The sequence below is a fragment of the Orbicella franksi genome, chromosome 3 (genome assembly GCF_964199315.1).
Source record: "Orbicella franksi chromosome 3, jaOrbFran1.1, whole genome shotgun sequence".
In the NCBI taxonomy this organism is placed as follows: domain Eukaryota; kingdom Metazoa; phylum Cnidaria; class Anthozoa; order Scleractinia; family Merulinidae; genus Orbicella; species Orbicella franksi.
In genome coordinates this window covers 19,664,263-19,679,679 of record NC_138147.1, presented here as the reverse complement: position 1 = coordinate 19,679,679, position 15,417 = coordinate 19,664,263, and the positions used below count along the sequence as shown (strand labels likewise).

At 38.3% G+C, this 15,417-nt stretch overlaps 1 protein-coding gene across 1 annotated transcript; it reads right to left on the bottom strand.

Moving 5' to 3' along the window:
- Positions 1–1,571: 1,571 nt before the first annotated feature.
- On the bottom strand, positions 1,572–15,336 carry LOC145482595 (uncharacterized). Its single transcript, XM_081461198.1, has 16 exons — positions 15,171–15,336; positions 12,287–12,397; positions 11,631–11,660; positions 11,020–11,130; positions 10,144–10,251; positions 9,501–9,833; positions 9,006–9,113; positions 8,125–8,253; positions 7,634–7,750; positions 6,973–7,014; positions 6,616–6,731; positions 4,415–4,601; positions 3,231–3,288; positions 3,047–3,098; positions 2,731–2,924; positions 1,572–1,700 (listed from the first exon to the last, which is right to left on the bottom strand). The coding sequence occupies exons 1-16, from the start codon at positions 15,256–15,258 to the stop codon at positions 1,577–1,579; spliced, it is 1,908 nt and encodes a 635-aa protein (XP_081317324.1). The 5' UTR covers positions 15,259–15,336; the 3' UTR covers positions 1,572–1,576.
- Positions 15,337–15,417: the final 81 nt, after the last annotated feature.

Sequence of the window (15,417 nt, the reverse complement as noted above, 5' to 3'; positions counted from 1 at the left end):
AGGACTGTTTCCAGTTCTGTGATGTGGTTGTGGTCTTCATGTATTACATACTGAGAATGTGGGACGGAGGTCTGACAAGTACATTAGTGTGAGACGTTCTGACCAAGCCTCACAAGATGGCTGCCTAGGCCACAGGCAACTTTGTCAAACCTTCAGTGCTATGGTTTTGTGACTGCAATGTACTGTATGCCAGTACATGGATTAGCTATACCATAAATTATGTGGCCATCAAAGGTCTTGGTATCCTGTTTGATACTGAAAGATTCCTAAATTCCTCCGCTTTCTTGACAACACTATGATCCACCATCTGTTGGCATCTGTCTTGTGTGACAATGGTATCAGTGTGGCAAGTATCTGCTAAGCACTGATTTACTGATAAAATAGAGACAGTACAGTAATAACTGCTGTGTGGTGATGTAATGCTACTCGTCGCAGATAAAATAACAGATTTGTTTAGCAGGCATCATTCAAGCTATATAAATTACTAGAATAATAATAATAATATTAAGTATGTAATAATGTTTAGGAGAGTTTTAAGGAGAAAATGATATTTATGGTATATTTTGAAGTGCCGTGACTGTAATACAAAGCACAGGAGAATTCTCTTTCGTGTATAATATATAATGGCATGTAAGAAGGGTGTGACTTTAACAGTTATGGAATCTGGAAGCATTCATATACCGGTACTCCCATTCTTATTTACATACAAAAGGGCTGGCCCCAGTTGTTCGAAAGGTGGATAACGTTATCCACCGGATAAATCGATATCCAGTGGATAAGTGTTAACAAGACAAACCGCGATATCTGCTGGATAGTGATTTATCCAGTGGATAGCGTTATCCACCTTTCGAACAACCCGGCCCTGACTTTTACAACAAATTATGAGGTCCCTTCTTGTACTTTCAATGCCACACTCGCTCCAACTTCACAACTCAATTTGGGCTATACAGCGTTTTTACATTTCAACCAAAGGTAACGGGAGTTTTTGGTGAACAATAAACAATTGATTCTTGCGTTAGCATGTTGTTGCATCATGGAGTTATGATGCTCGCGGGAAGATGGAGAGCACAAAAGAAGCCTAAGAGTTGCTCGATGCGCAAGTCATTTTAGCTTTGGAATAACTAGTTTTTTTTTTTGTCCAAATTCATGCCACAAACACCAGGACATTTTGACAGCATGCTCAAAGGATAGATAACACTGTCTACCGGATATATGACTATCCAACGAATAGAGTAATCTGTTTGATAACATTTATCTGCTGGATGGTGATTTTATCCGATAGACTGCATTACCCACCTTTGAACAACAGGGGCTAAGATAAACGGAGAGTTCAAGATAGAAATAAAAGACTATGCAAAGCAGTTATGCCGGGTAACATTTGACAGTAACAAAACTGATAAACTAATGGCCCTCGAAATAAACACAAAAGGAAATTAATTAACTAATTAATGTAACTATGCTATGCCGGTAACAGACACAGCAGTGGTCTCTTTGAACTCATTGTTATTCTTGACAGCACAGTTCAGGCTCATTTATTATGGGCTTCAACTTTATTGAAAGCACGAGGAGTTATTAATTAAGCTCTTGATCTTGCTCTCAATAATCTTCCGATATTCTTCCAATAAAGCGACACTGGTTTACTCCACGACAGAGTGAACATTGCCTCAAAGTCAAATGGCTTGAAAAGTTCCAGACGATGGCTAAAAAGAGATAAAGGAGAGAGACGTCACATGACAGGCCTTCGTTCCCGGGGGAGGGTACTTCCAGAAACGTTGGGTGGTGGTGTGCGGCCCACTTCCCAAAACCCTTACCCTATTTATGACCAAAATCTGCGTTTTTTGCTACCCTATTTATGACCTGTCCAAAAATTTGATAGCCTATTTATGACCTTTGCGGCTGATACAGTTGCTCCAAACATAAGTTATGAAGGGCTTTTGTTGACGGTTTTATCCATAAAGATGAAAAGGTAGCTTCTTCTAAGAAACATACCCAATTCAAGACTAGAGTGCTAAAACCATGCCCTATTTATAACTAAAATGGCCAAAATCGATACCCTATTTATGACCAAAACGGCTGAAAAACCCTACCCTTTGGGCGCACTTACCTATGTAGCCCATATAAGGGAGTACCCCCCGGGCTTTGTTCTAGCTGGCTTACCTTGCTCTCCCCTTCACCTCTCCTAACACGAGAGTGTCAAAGCTCGCGGGAAAGTTTAATGGCCATCCCGTCTGCAGGGAATCATGGTAGTCGTATTCACCAAGACAATTATCCAGTCCAAGATGATGAATACAACTACCATGATTCCCTGCAGGTGCATCTCATTGGGGAACTGGCCGTTGAGAACGTAACCTTACGCTGCCAAACACAGCTACGGTCGGCAAGGTTGATCAGTAATGAAATACTCTCCCCAATATCGTGAATGCGCAAAAACATAATGGCGGAAATCTGGGTTGACATAATTAAGTCCAAGTGGTTCAAAGGAATTCGTCTTATGCGATTGCGACTCCACATAGGATGAATGCGGTGAAATTGTTTGCACAGATACCTCTGTAACCCAGCCCTAATGCCATCAAGAATATTCTGTATCTTTTTTATCATAGTTCTAGAATGGCAAAAAGTCGTATTTCTACTATCATACTACATGAGAGAATTGCACCGGAGTGTGTTTCAAAGGCGGTGGCGAGTTTGCTCAGTAAGGTATCATATGAAATCGTTTATAAAGCAACTCACAAGTCGGGATTTTTGGCATCAGCTGGTGCGGGGTACAGTGATTCATGTCTTCTGGTGATCCCTGATCCGTGAATAGCATATGCATTGATTTTGTGCACTCCAGGCGGAAAGTAGTCGATGGGGATTTTAGCGGTTCCAGTCCATGAGCCACTGGCTCGGTCAATCGTGGCCGTGTACTCTATCGGCAGTTTGTCCTGCGAATAAAAACTTAGGATATTTCAGCTCTGCTTTATCATGATGAGTGGTGTCAATGCAATGCAATTTCTGGTCCAAGCAAATTAGCAAAGTAGTTTATTTACTTCGAAATCATACTTACCTTGAAAGGCTTTCTTATTCCATTTAACATTAGCAGCAGATGCTGTCCGTGCCTGACAAAGCAAGAAGAATGATTGGCAGTAATCCATATGCCGGTAGTATTTGAATTTTAATCAAATGTGTAAAATCAGTTTCCTAAGTGAACAAAAATGTAGAAACTTCCTAGCAACAAATATCACACTTACGGGCTTAACTCAATCTCAAGGTATTTCTCTTTCTTTCCAAGGAAAAACACCTCAGCAACTGAAATTGAAGAATCAGTATGGTGTTATTAGTGTAGCGTATTTTTCATGTGGTGTTATATTTAACAATTAGATTACGAGCTCGAGATTTCTATGAGGTGATAGTTGATTCGGCCTCATCAACATCACCTCATAGAAATCGAGAGCGAATAATCTAATTTTTTTAGTACAATTCTAACTGAAATTTATTTGAAATAACAGTTTCTAGTTTTTTCTCGACGTATTATTAAACTTCGTGGCCTAGAAAGATCGCTTGGATTGAATTGCCATTTGAACTTGCAGCTGTGTGCACGCGCGCATCATTTTTTCAGTAATTCCAAGTTTTTAAAGTCTCGAAACCGTAAAATGTCCTTCTTTTAGTCATCTCAGGAATTTTAATTTGCCATTTGCATCAAAATATTCCTCCAAAACTTTGGAAAACGAAAAAAACGTCGCTTTTTCGAAGACGACTTCCAGCCACTGCACGGTAATTAAACAATAGAGTGTTTCTGTCGAGGAACTATCGGGTGATAGTTGCCCCGCGGAAATTTAATGTTCTTAAAACAAGTATTTGCCCGAGAAGCGAAGCTTCGAGGGCAAATATACTAGTTTTAAGAACATCAAATTTCCAAGGGGTAACTATCAGACCGATAGTTCCGAGACATAAACACTTTGTTGTCTTTATTGTTCACCACTAAATTTTCTTCCGTGCGCAAGTTCAAAAATCATATTGAATTATTTTCAACATTTTTAGATGAAAGCCGTGACAGCCAGATGCAAAATTTGAAAAAGAAAACCGACAAAACCCCACTTAATACAATTTCAATTCTTTATTTTCTACAAACCCGCTTGTTTACAGAAAATTTTTCATGAACGAGTACTATCCATCCGGGTATTCTCTGCGGACGGGCACTATGGGCTGATAGTGTCTCTCCGCGAACGAACACTATTGCACCACGTGATCAATTTAAATCAATAAGAATCGGAGAAAATTTAGTGGTGAACTATATAATGGCTGATAGTGTGCAATGGCTCAGCCAATCAGATTGCAGCATTTGCATTAGTGTTCAGGTGGAATTCTACTAAAACGTTCTAGGTACACCTTCCATCTAGCAAACAGTTGACTAAGCTACTCTACGTATACATACCCTCATAATCCCACAATCCATCACAAGCACTCCCGACCGCGCATGGTGGAGGACCTGGGTCATCAAAGAATGGTCCACTGACAGAAATGAGTACGACACGAGAGTCCTGGGCACTTATTTGGAACTTGATAGGGGCGTGGTTGATTTGTTTGCCGTTCCATTCTGTTTCAATTTCAAAATTGTATTCCTGGGAAGAACGAAAAAAAACCCCCAGATTTCGCTAGATGGAGCTAGTTAGTTAAACATTTTAATACCACGCTTTTAAAATAACTTAGTTATGCAAACTAAGTTGTTGGGTTTGCATATTGTTTAAGATTACATGCTTTTGTCGCCAAAAGTCTGAAGCTAGTTAGTTAGAGGTAATTTACAAGGAGGCCACAACAACTGTTTTCGCAGAGTGTTTAGGAAATGAGAGCGGATATATCTCTTTATACATTGTCCTCAATCGCTTGATAATGCGGAAATGAAGTTAGCACCAATCTCTTAAATCGCGTTTTCTTTTGTGCCTTTATAAATATAACTTCTCGAAAACCAAATTTCTTACGGAGTAAGTTTAAGGGAGACATTAAACACAAGGAACAAGTTCGTCAAAAGACACAGCACATACAAGACTTGTTTTATAAAGAAATTCGAAGCTCTGGAAGCTGTTTGATATATCTGAAGAGAACTCTGGAACTAACGAGGAATCGATGAAAACTATAACGGCAAAAATCTTGCTAATTTAAATCGTCAAACTGCCGTTACAATGTTAAGTGATTTATCTTGGTGAATTATTTTAATAGCTTTGAGAAGTCGACCCGTCACCAGTCATTTTATTCGGCAAAACAAAGTTTCTTTTAACAATGGCGGAGAAGCAGTCAGCGGGTACCTGTAAATAACGTGTGTAATAGAAGATAACAACATTTGAAATAAAATTCGTAAAACCAAAGAACAACTTACCTTCGCACAAGAATGACAAGCTTTGAAGGCGAGGAAATGCAGAAGCAGAAGAGAAATACAAGCCCCGTGGCAAAACATTTTTCACGAGTAGACAACAGTATCGATTTGAGAACCCTCTTCAATTCTTGAATGCAATGCTCTTAAGATTGGATATCCTCTCAACAATGATTCTTAAATCAATATTCACATTGCTCAGTTGAAAATATATGACATCTAAAGCACTGTTTTGTCTTTAGAGACATCTGTTGTTATCACAGTTGTGTAAATGTGATAACAGACTATGACATCAGGTTTGGACGAAACAGTCTTGTTATGTCTGAAAGTTTGTACGCATATAGTACAGACTCTGTTTTGTTTAAACAGCCACGCAGAACGCAGAATTTTACCGACCGCCGTTTTTAAAGGATTTTGCATACCAAAAAATTCAAGAGGACGTTTTAATGATATTTAGTATTCATTTTGCGACTGGAAGAAAAATGAGTGTTTCGGCTTTTAGATGCCACAATCGCATTATATTCGTTATCTTTAAGAAATAAAGAAACAATTAAAAAATAAAATTATAGCAAGATGGAAAATAGTTTCGAGCAGTTTGAGATCTGACAGTTTGAGTTCTGTGCCCTGAAAAAACACTGAGTCTAGTTGTGTAAAGGAAGGAAAAGTCGGAATTGCAAGTGGCTTCCCAAACTTATTAATAATTCATCAAATTTCATCAAATGCATTTGAATGTCTGATTTTAATTTGCTTAGATTTTTTCTTACTTTTAGTTTCGATTAAGAACGTATATAAAACATTTGAGAAAATGTTGTACAATATTTCCAAACACCTCGAAGCTCGTCCAGAATACTCTGTGCGTCGTATCGTCAACTCTCTTCTCGGTGTTTTGCAATGTGGTATAACACGGTCTCTTGTGTTTGATATATTCCGTAGTCTCATCTGTGTACCCCGTCTTCGCAGAAACGAAATGATGGTGATGATGATTTTTATCTAGTTAAGTAATGTAAAAATTGTGCAATGGAGAGAATATAATACAACCTATTATGAAGAAAGAAGAGTTTCTGAACAGCAACACAGGAGTTTTTAGCCAAAGGTCCGACTGGGAGAAAGGGGAGGGTGATAACTTGTACGTGATACAGCTCTGGCAGATTGTAACTGAACCCACAAACAAATACAAGCATTCATGTCTCATAACTCAATCATGTACTAAATGTGATTGACATAAAATTTTAGACATTTCTCGGGGAGATGTCGTAAAGATGTCTTACCTTCTCGCAGAACTGGCATGATTTTGGACAGTGTCTTCTCATAAATGCGGACTGATAAGTGCAGTAGTTCTTTATGCTAGCAAACGTTTGGCATCTCTTCCTCTTATCGACACAATCTATGGACAAAACAATAAACTGAAATCAACTACGACACCTGATAGAGAAATGCGTCTGAGTAAACAAGTAAAGAGTCTCTTGTCGGCTTCAGCGGAAGACGATGTTTACATACAGTAGATTAGACATTGAAGAAATTCATTATTTGAGGTTAGGCACAGATCAAGTTGTTTGGTGGTTGGGAGGTGTCGCACACTCATAACTTGGAGTAAGTTAACAAAGAATTTACTCACAAATTCTTACCATTAGAAGTCGCTGGTGGCTTAACGTCGCCATCACCATCATCTAAAACCGAAAATCAACACTGACTTTTAGTCATTTCTCTACATTCAGTCAGTCTCAGTAGCTTTGGTTTCTGTTTCAACTGCAGCACATCTGCCGGGTTGAATTCTCTCAAACTGGTTTCAGCAGGCTCTAGTAAGGTTGCCGACACAACGGAGTCCGTGTTGCAACGATTTATTAGTCACATTTATATAGAGATGTTTCGAGAAATGTTGCACTGCGAAATTGCTTAAGTGTATGCGAATATTCTAACAGTTGTCATGGGACATGCTATTTCACCGTTCCTTGATTACCGGTAAGTTAAATTTGATTTGAACTGTAGTCCACTGACAGACGCATGTCGGAAAATTATTTTGGGAGAGTAACTGAGTAAGTATAAGAACATTAGCTATATCATGAATGTTTTGAAAGACAGAGCACTGTCTATAATTTGAATGAAATTTACCGAAATTTTTTTACACAAAATCATGTTTTAGGTATTGGTATTTTTTTTACGGTTTACTGTGCAAAGCATATTTAAAGCCCTGAAGCCTTGATACAACAGCGAAATCCACTTTCATTTTACCGACCTCTCAGACCTCAATCTTACAATAATGTATCAGATATGATGCTGTCTACTTACTGTAGCAGAGATCACAGGACTTGGGGCAGTTTGTTTTCATAAACACTGGATTAGTAGTGCAGTAATCTTTGTTATTTGCTACAAGTGAAGCGCACAGGAGCAAAAGATCATGACAACCTGTAAATGAAACAGTTCGGTGTCTCATAAATAAACTGTATACTAACGTGAAAATTAAAATGACGTTTAATTTCAAATTTTAGAATCAAAGTGCTGTGACATGGAATGTAAAATTGCGTCTAATGGCGAGAAAATTCCCGATGTTCTGATAGATTTTGATGTGGTCGTTGCATAGGTATGAAGCAAACAAAGTTTGTGCAAAAAAACGGCGAACTCAGTCAGTTCTCGAGGACGGGATGACTGTAATGACTTGAAAAACTTAACCAACGGAATTATATCAGCCAACCACAAGCTAGACGTAATCACACTTCAAATTTCTAACTGTCTACAGATAGAAAGTATAGATCTTTGTGGTTACTACATATCAACCATACCGCAGTATTGACAAGTTCTTGCACAGTTCTCCTTCATATATTCTGGGTTAGTTTTGCAGTATTCTTTGTCTCTGGCGATAACAGAGGCACAATCCTCTGGCAATTTATCTTCGCACTGTGGATCGACACCTGATAAATAAACAATACTTAAATAAATTACTTTTCAATTAGGAATTATCTGAAGTGAGCACTTCAGTTACTAAGATATAGTTAATTTGTGATAGAAAAAACAAACAAACTCATTATGCGATGTTAGGTACTACGGCGTGATGGGAAGGGTCAACAATGTACGGGAAACCGGCCAGAACGAAATCAAGTCACGGGTACTTGGTAGTTCATCGTTTTTTTCCCGTGAAATTTGGGGTATTTTATCTTTTACTGTATTGCTGAGCAAACTAGTTCATTGGGATTGACCGAGAGCAGACCAATATATCGTTAAGTTTTCATTTGCACTGCAGTTAAAATAAACACGCTTGCGTTCGTAACTGTCTCATTCATGTGATAAATGAGTAATCGCATGAGAGCTCGGGCAATTAAACTACTCATTATATTTAAAAGGCCTGTCCAAATATCGCTAATTGCAATCCGCTGACGCCGCGACTGAGGCAATGTCCATTAAAAAATATGACTGAGGCAATGATCATGGTTAGATTCTCTTCCTAAGTATTTAGGGTGGTCTTGATGACTATAAACAACAAAAACAAAAAACAATGACCGGGGCAAGTGCCTCGGTTTATTTGCCTGTTGTTAGTTACGGCCCTGTCTATACTTACAAGCAGGGAGTATGGCATTTCATAACCTCCAGGCTACTGCTGCTGAATCTGTCACTGAAACATGACAGCATTAAGATAACCATTTTGTTTTAGCATTTCCACTCTTACCACATAAACTGCACGACTTGGGGCAGTTTTCCTCCATCTCACGGGTTTTGCAGGAATCTTTGTCATTTGCAACCATTGACGCACAGTCCGGAAGAATGTCCGCACAACCTGAAAAAGTCCACATCACAAATTGTTAAAAAAAACCCATGCTTGCAAAGAGCAATATTTACTAAAGAAGTAGATTGTTACAATAGAACTTTAGTGGAGTGCCACCATACAACATCACACCTTACAATCACGTAGTTATAACAGCCACCTTATGTCTCAAAGAAAACAGCCTCGTCAGTTTTTTTCTTGTTTTAAGAACTCATTTATGGACACCTGTTTAACAGGACAAAAATTTTATGGTCCAAAAGGGACTATGTTAACGGTGTTTCACTATTACCTAAACTCTTTTATCAGTCGGTCGGATCGCTTATTCAGTTGCTAAGACATAAACGCAGTTAGCGCCTTTTTTGATTAATTGATTGATTGATTAATTAATTAATTAAGTACCTAAAGGACCTGGTTGAATAGTGGTTTCGGTAGTTGAAGGTGTGTTGGTCAGTGAAGGCGAAGGAGATGACGGAGATAGTGGAGACTCGGTTGATTGAGACATCTGCGATTGAGACTCCTGCGTTGATGAAGACTCAGCTAAAGAAGGGTCTGTTGATGAAGACTTAGTTAAAGGAGATTCTGTCGATGAAAACTTGGTTAAAGAAGAATCTGTTAAAGAGGACTGACTTGATAAAGCTTCTGTCGATGGAGGTGGTGGTTTTAGCGGGGTTGGAGTTGATGGGGAGGGCTGAATCATAGCAGACGTCACTGGTGTTGACACTGTGGATGTCTCTGTTAAAAAAGACAGAACCCATGGCACTAGAAACCATTACAATAAACCTACCAGCACTATACTAAAGTATTTAAGTTAAATTTGCAAACTTCGCTTCCAAACCAACTTGACATTCCTCAAAGGTGGATAAAACGTAACTTTCATGAAAAAGTGCTTTTTTAATTTTTAAAGAAAGATCTCATTTCCTCGGTTGATAACGAACTATGAAGACATTAGTAGTACTATGCAACGCCAAAGGAAGAAAGAATTTAAGGAAAGGAGCAAATAAAGAAAACTAGGTAAAAGATACAAGAATGTAAGTACACGTACCGCAGATATTACAAGTCCTTTTACAGTACTTGGTGAAAAATGGAGAGGATTGACATTGATTTGGATCACTGACGTATGACGAGCAGTCCTCTAGAATATCATCACATGCTGTGGGAAGTTATCAATCAGAATGGGTTAAAAATTGCATAATTGGTAATTTCTGTGTGATCATAGTTGATCAAGTTGAATACAAACACGAATTATTTGCAGGCTTGAGTCAAACTCCTTGCATGGATTTAATGAGTTTCTAACGAGGCTGCTGCAACCAGGACTTAGGCAGGAAATGAGTTTTGAGGCTATTTGGGTAACTCGATAATCTCCCTCCCCGGCAGATTTTCATCATTCCCATGAATGGCACTATTAGAACAACTACTTGTTAACACTTCTTCACCCTTCTGATAACCCAACGAAGTCATGTGGTCTCATTTCTGGAAAAGTCAGCTTTTGTTACCAATGTAAACAGGGAAGCCATTTTGCTTTGTTCGGAGGTGAATAGCAAAGGACATCCAGAGTGTAAGGGGCCAGTCAGAGCGTGCTAAAAGCACTATTCATTCGTTTCGTAAGTACTTACTCAGGCTATTTTGTCAGTTGTCTAGCGCAGAAACACAGCCAGAGTTTTTTTCATTTCTCCCGCATCTCGACAAGCGTTATCAGTTTCAGTCTTTGGCCTCGCGAACAACACTTCCCTCGCCCTGGACTATTCTTGATATCACGAAAAAAGTCATCTCACCGGCTAATAAATGCTGTTGCGCAACTGGTTTAAACAAACCTATCCTTTTTGAGAAGGAGAAAAAGCGGATGGCGGGGAATGTAAATTTTCGAAAGACATAGTATCAAATAATGCTATTTAAAATACCAAATGACAGTGATAATTACCACAGTAGCCACATGTACTTGGGCAGTACTTGGTAAAGAACTCTTGAGCGCCATGACACTGGGACGGAGACTTGATATACACTGCACAGTCTGGCAAGATGTCTTTACATGCTGTAATATACACAACAAGAAAAGCTAGTCACTGCTTAGGTCATGTGAAGAAAAGAAGCTTATAGCAACCTGAAGAAAAACCTGTGCAGGCTTCATGAAGTGAACGTTGTTTCGTAGATAGAGCCTTTTTTAATTTTTCAAAAAATACATTTTATAAAACAGAAAACACACATTACTCGTGGTGTTTTATTATTTCCCAATTGAGAATTTGGAAAATTGTTTGGATATCTAGCAGTCCATGTAGAAGAGTAGTAATTCCCCTTGTTGCTTCACTTGTACGAAATCGTAGTCATGTGCAGCTGACAAGCAATCACTACCAGGAAGCCCTACCTTTCAACGCGCTTGGCTCATGCCCAGTGTCAATGTGTATGTCTGCCTGCTTGCACACCTTCCTATTACCCTCCGTCTTACATACCTACCTACTACCTACTTGCATAACTACCTACCTACTCGCCTCAGTACTTATTTATTGATTTGTTATTTACTTATTTGAAACTCACGTGACAATGTTGTTGAAGGCGCTGTTGGACCTGTGAAAAAAAAAACAAAAAAAAAAACAAAAAACGAAACAAGTGAACAGAGTAAATCAAAAATGCGGTTTTTTTCTTATGTCGTCCCTTACATGTCTTAGATCATAGTCACCCACTGACGGTTGGGATTATTATGAAGGTTCAGTTTATTTGATATATCTTTTACACGAGTCACAATGTAAACTACTAGCTACTCTAGTGATAATATTATTGTGATTACCCAATCAAGTTCTTTTGTTCCTCAAAAATCTGGGAGTTAAGTGTAAAAACTAACTACAATATAGTAAAAACAAATAAAATGATTGAGTATTATTTTATGGAACACAGTTCTTTTGAAATGCGTCCACTCGCAATTAGTAGTCGATAGGTTTGAAATATCACCTTGTAGCTTGGAAAAACTAAAATACAGTAGTAAATAAAACCCTGAATATTGTTATATTGTGGTTTGAATTAACTAAAATAAAGTATACAAAAAATCAAAAGCTATGAATTGGAGTTATAAGATGAGTTAAATGACATGATTTCTAAATTAATAGTTTGATTAACCAATTAATTGATAAATTAAAATTTCAACATAATAACTAAAGAACATAGATGTAGGGAAGATGTCCGAGTTATTTACTCACAGTAGCTGCATGTCTTGAGGCAATATTTTCTGGTAACACTACTGTATTTGTCGCAGTCTTTCATATTGAAGTGATATGCACAGTCAGGAAGCACGTCTTCGCATTGTCGTCCTGCCAAAAGAGAAAATAAGTTTAAGAAAAGACTGGAACATGTAGTTGAAGAGTTAGTAAGATGATCTTGAGAAAACCTCGTCCATCAACTTGATAAGTCAATTTTGTTCTCCTTTTTCCTAAATCAGAAGACAGAAAAAATTCCTATTTTCATAGCGATTGGGAACCTTTTTTACTTTCTCGCTCCAAACTGAAAATCGCTCAAAGAACGGGAAGAAAATATGTGATTTGGACAAAACAAGATGGCCGATGGTCTCCATGACATGTTAGATTGTCGCCACGCGTTGTATTACTGCGCCTTTCTATAACATGCGGACTCTAAAATTCAAAGCTCAACCGACAAATGCGTTTTACGCTACCGTCAATCAAATAGTCGGTAGCTAACTAAAGAAAACACGCACAGAAACGTTAAATACAATAACTGAAAATAAGGAGATTAGCATTAAATTATACCACTGTATAATCCTACGACTAACTGTACTAAAAACACTGGTAGACGTCGGTGACTTCAGTAAAAACGCAAGGTTTAAAATGTGAAATGCTAGGGTTATTTAGTTCACTGATTATCGTGCAACAGACATTCTCTATTCTGACGAAAGGCATCTTTCAGTAAAAGCCAGCGGCTTGTTTCTAATTGATCACAAGCATTCAACATTGAGCCTTCAGAAAACAGGGTAAAATGGCTAATGCATGGTAGATGTATATCGTTTTATCGTGTTCTGAAAAGATATTGCGCAGCGCCATCGACTGGTTTCGTATGTCAGGAGAGCAACTGAAAATTTTTTTAAACATGGCTCTTTATTTCTCCGCTTTCATGCCCGAAATCGATTTGCAAGTCATAACAGGACATCCCACACCTCCAAGAAGACCTGTACAAGAACATCAAATGTTTGACTGGCTTGGATTTGCATTGAAACAGCAGATTAAAGCTACAAAAGTTCTAATTATGCAAGTAACGTGACGTTATTCGTCTCGAAGACCTGAAGGCACTTTTGCAGGACACCTTTTCATCAAGTTAAGAGAGAAAAAACACCTTTGGAATTTAAGTGGTCCTGAAGTGGTTTCGTGAAGTACAGCCGAGCAAGGAAAATCTTTCAATCAAGTTAATCAAGACCACTTTAAACAATTAAAGCAATATTAAATGCGGCTTCCGGGAAAATTGGCCTACGAATCATGACTTGATGGGTGTTGACTGAATTCTGTTGACAACAACATGGTGATGACTGCGTTTTTTCACTGATCAGGGAATCGAAAGTAATTGGAATGCTTCAGTGTGATCCTTTGAACAAAATTTCATCTCACCTTACTCTTTCTTTTACTGAGTGTATGCGAAATATATAACAGGTAGTGAATAATTGACGATCAGAAATAAAGTTGTTTTCTTCCTTTGGAAATTGACATTAGATTCTCGTAAAATAACTGTGTACCGTATTCAACTTCGAAAATGGCGCCAGACTTTTCTTCTACTTTCTTGTTTTCTGGGTATTTCAAGTTGACTAATGATATAATGAGTGTCCGCATGGATTTTCTGGTTGTTCATAACGATCAGGAAATATTAATGGTATTGATGGGAACTTCTGCCCGAAAATCAGACGTTGAGGTTGTCTGAGACTAGCTTACTTTGCCTCTGTTTTCCAGTTATTGACAAAAAGTTGTCACATGGGTGCCACAGATCTAGACGGTTCTCCTTCTTCCATGCTTTCTGGATATTTTCAACTTGAACCACAAATTCTGATACGTGTCTCTGCATGTATTTCGTCATTGTTTATACAATAACATGTTTGTGTAATAACATAGACCTTGCGTCGTTACCGATGTCGACTTTTGCCTCAAATCGTAACGTTAAGGCGGTCTGAGACAAGCTTTCTTTCTCCCTGATTTCCAGTCATTTGTGACTTATATGGCGTGACAGAAAAATCAAAGTCACGCAAGAAAAGAACAGGTTACTCACAGTAAATTCAAGTCGAGGTCGAAGTTGACGAAAAAGTCCAAAACAACAGGATTCTTAAGTATACGGGATAACCTTGTGTGACTATTTTCACACTTATAGCGAACATACAGCCGTACAATGCTTTTGGAGGGCCAACTGAACATTATTCAAAAATATGCTAAATTTATAAAAAGATATGGCATATGACTTGGTGATCTTGATTTGCATTAATGTGGCATGTTTAGAAGTAAAATCACAACGAAACGTTTTGGACCTTTGTGTTTCACACGAATTCAATCACGAAACATTTTTTAAGTACGAGAGAAAATTCTGTCTCTTGACATTTATTGTACAACAACAAACGTCAAAAGAAAGATATGTTTAAAGAGTGCTCTGTCTTTAACTTTAATATTCGAGCGATTCTAATAATGGTTCATTTCATCGTTAGTTCACTTCTGATTTATAGAATAAAAGCGCGTTTGATTCTTGCTTAACTTGAAACAGAGACGAAATATAAATGCAGAGATCAACAAATCGAGTGATCAAGATTCAAAACGTAGCTTAAACACTGTGAGGTCAAATTATTAAAAAGTTTCTCAAACAATTGGGTCAAACTGACGTCGGTGACTGTTGCTTAAACTCTGAAAACTATCTGAAGTTGACTCGAATGCAGCGGATTTGTGAATTGTTTCAAAATAGCTCGGTTGCCAAGGACAGCTCTTTTTATACACTGTGGTGTAGTTTAGTCGAGGTTTCATCAAGTGTCAGAGTTTGTCACCTACACGGTTTACAATATGCAATCATGTCTTGCTGTTCTGTACACAATGTTTATCATAAACCTACCTTGTGTGAAAGTCTTGCGCGTGCTAAGATCTTGCAAGGCGAGTGCAAGTATCCAGAGGCAAACAATCAAGTCGTGAAACGCCTTCATGTTTTGTTAAAATCCACGCCAGCAGCAATCTGTCCTCGCTTTCTAGCCATACGTTGCGGCGGGCTTGTTACGATATGCACCATTGGATATGAGACCCGCCAAAATGTCGCGTGTTACGTGCCAGTGGTATCTGTACAATAGTAGTACCGGAAGCCATGC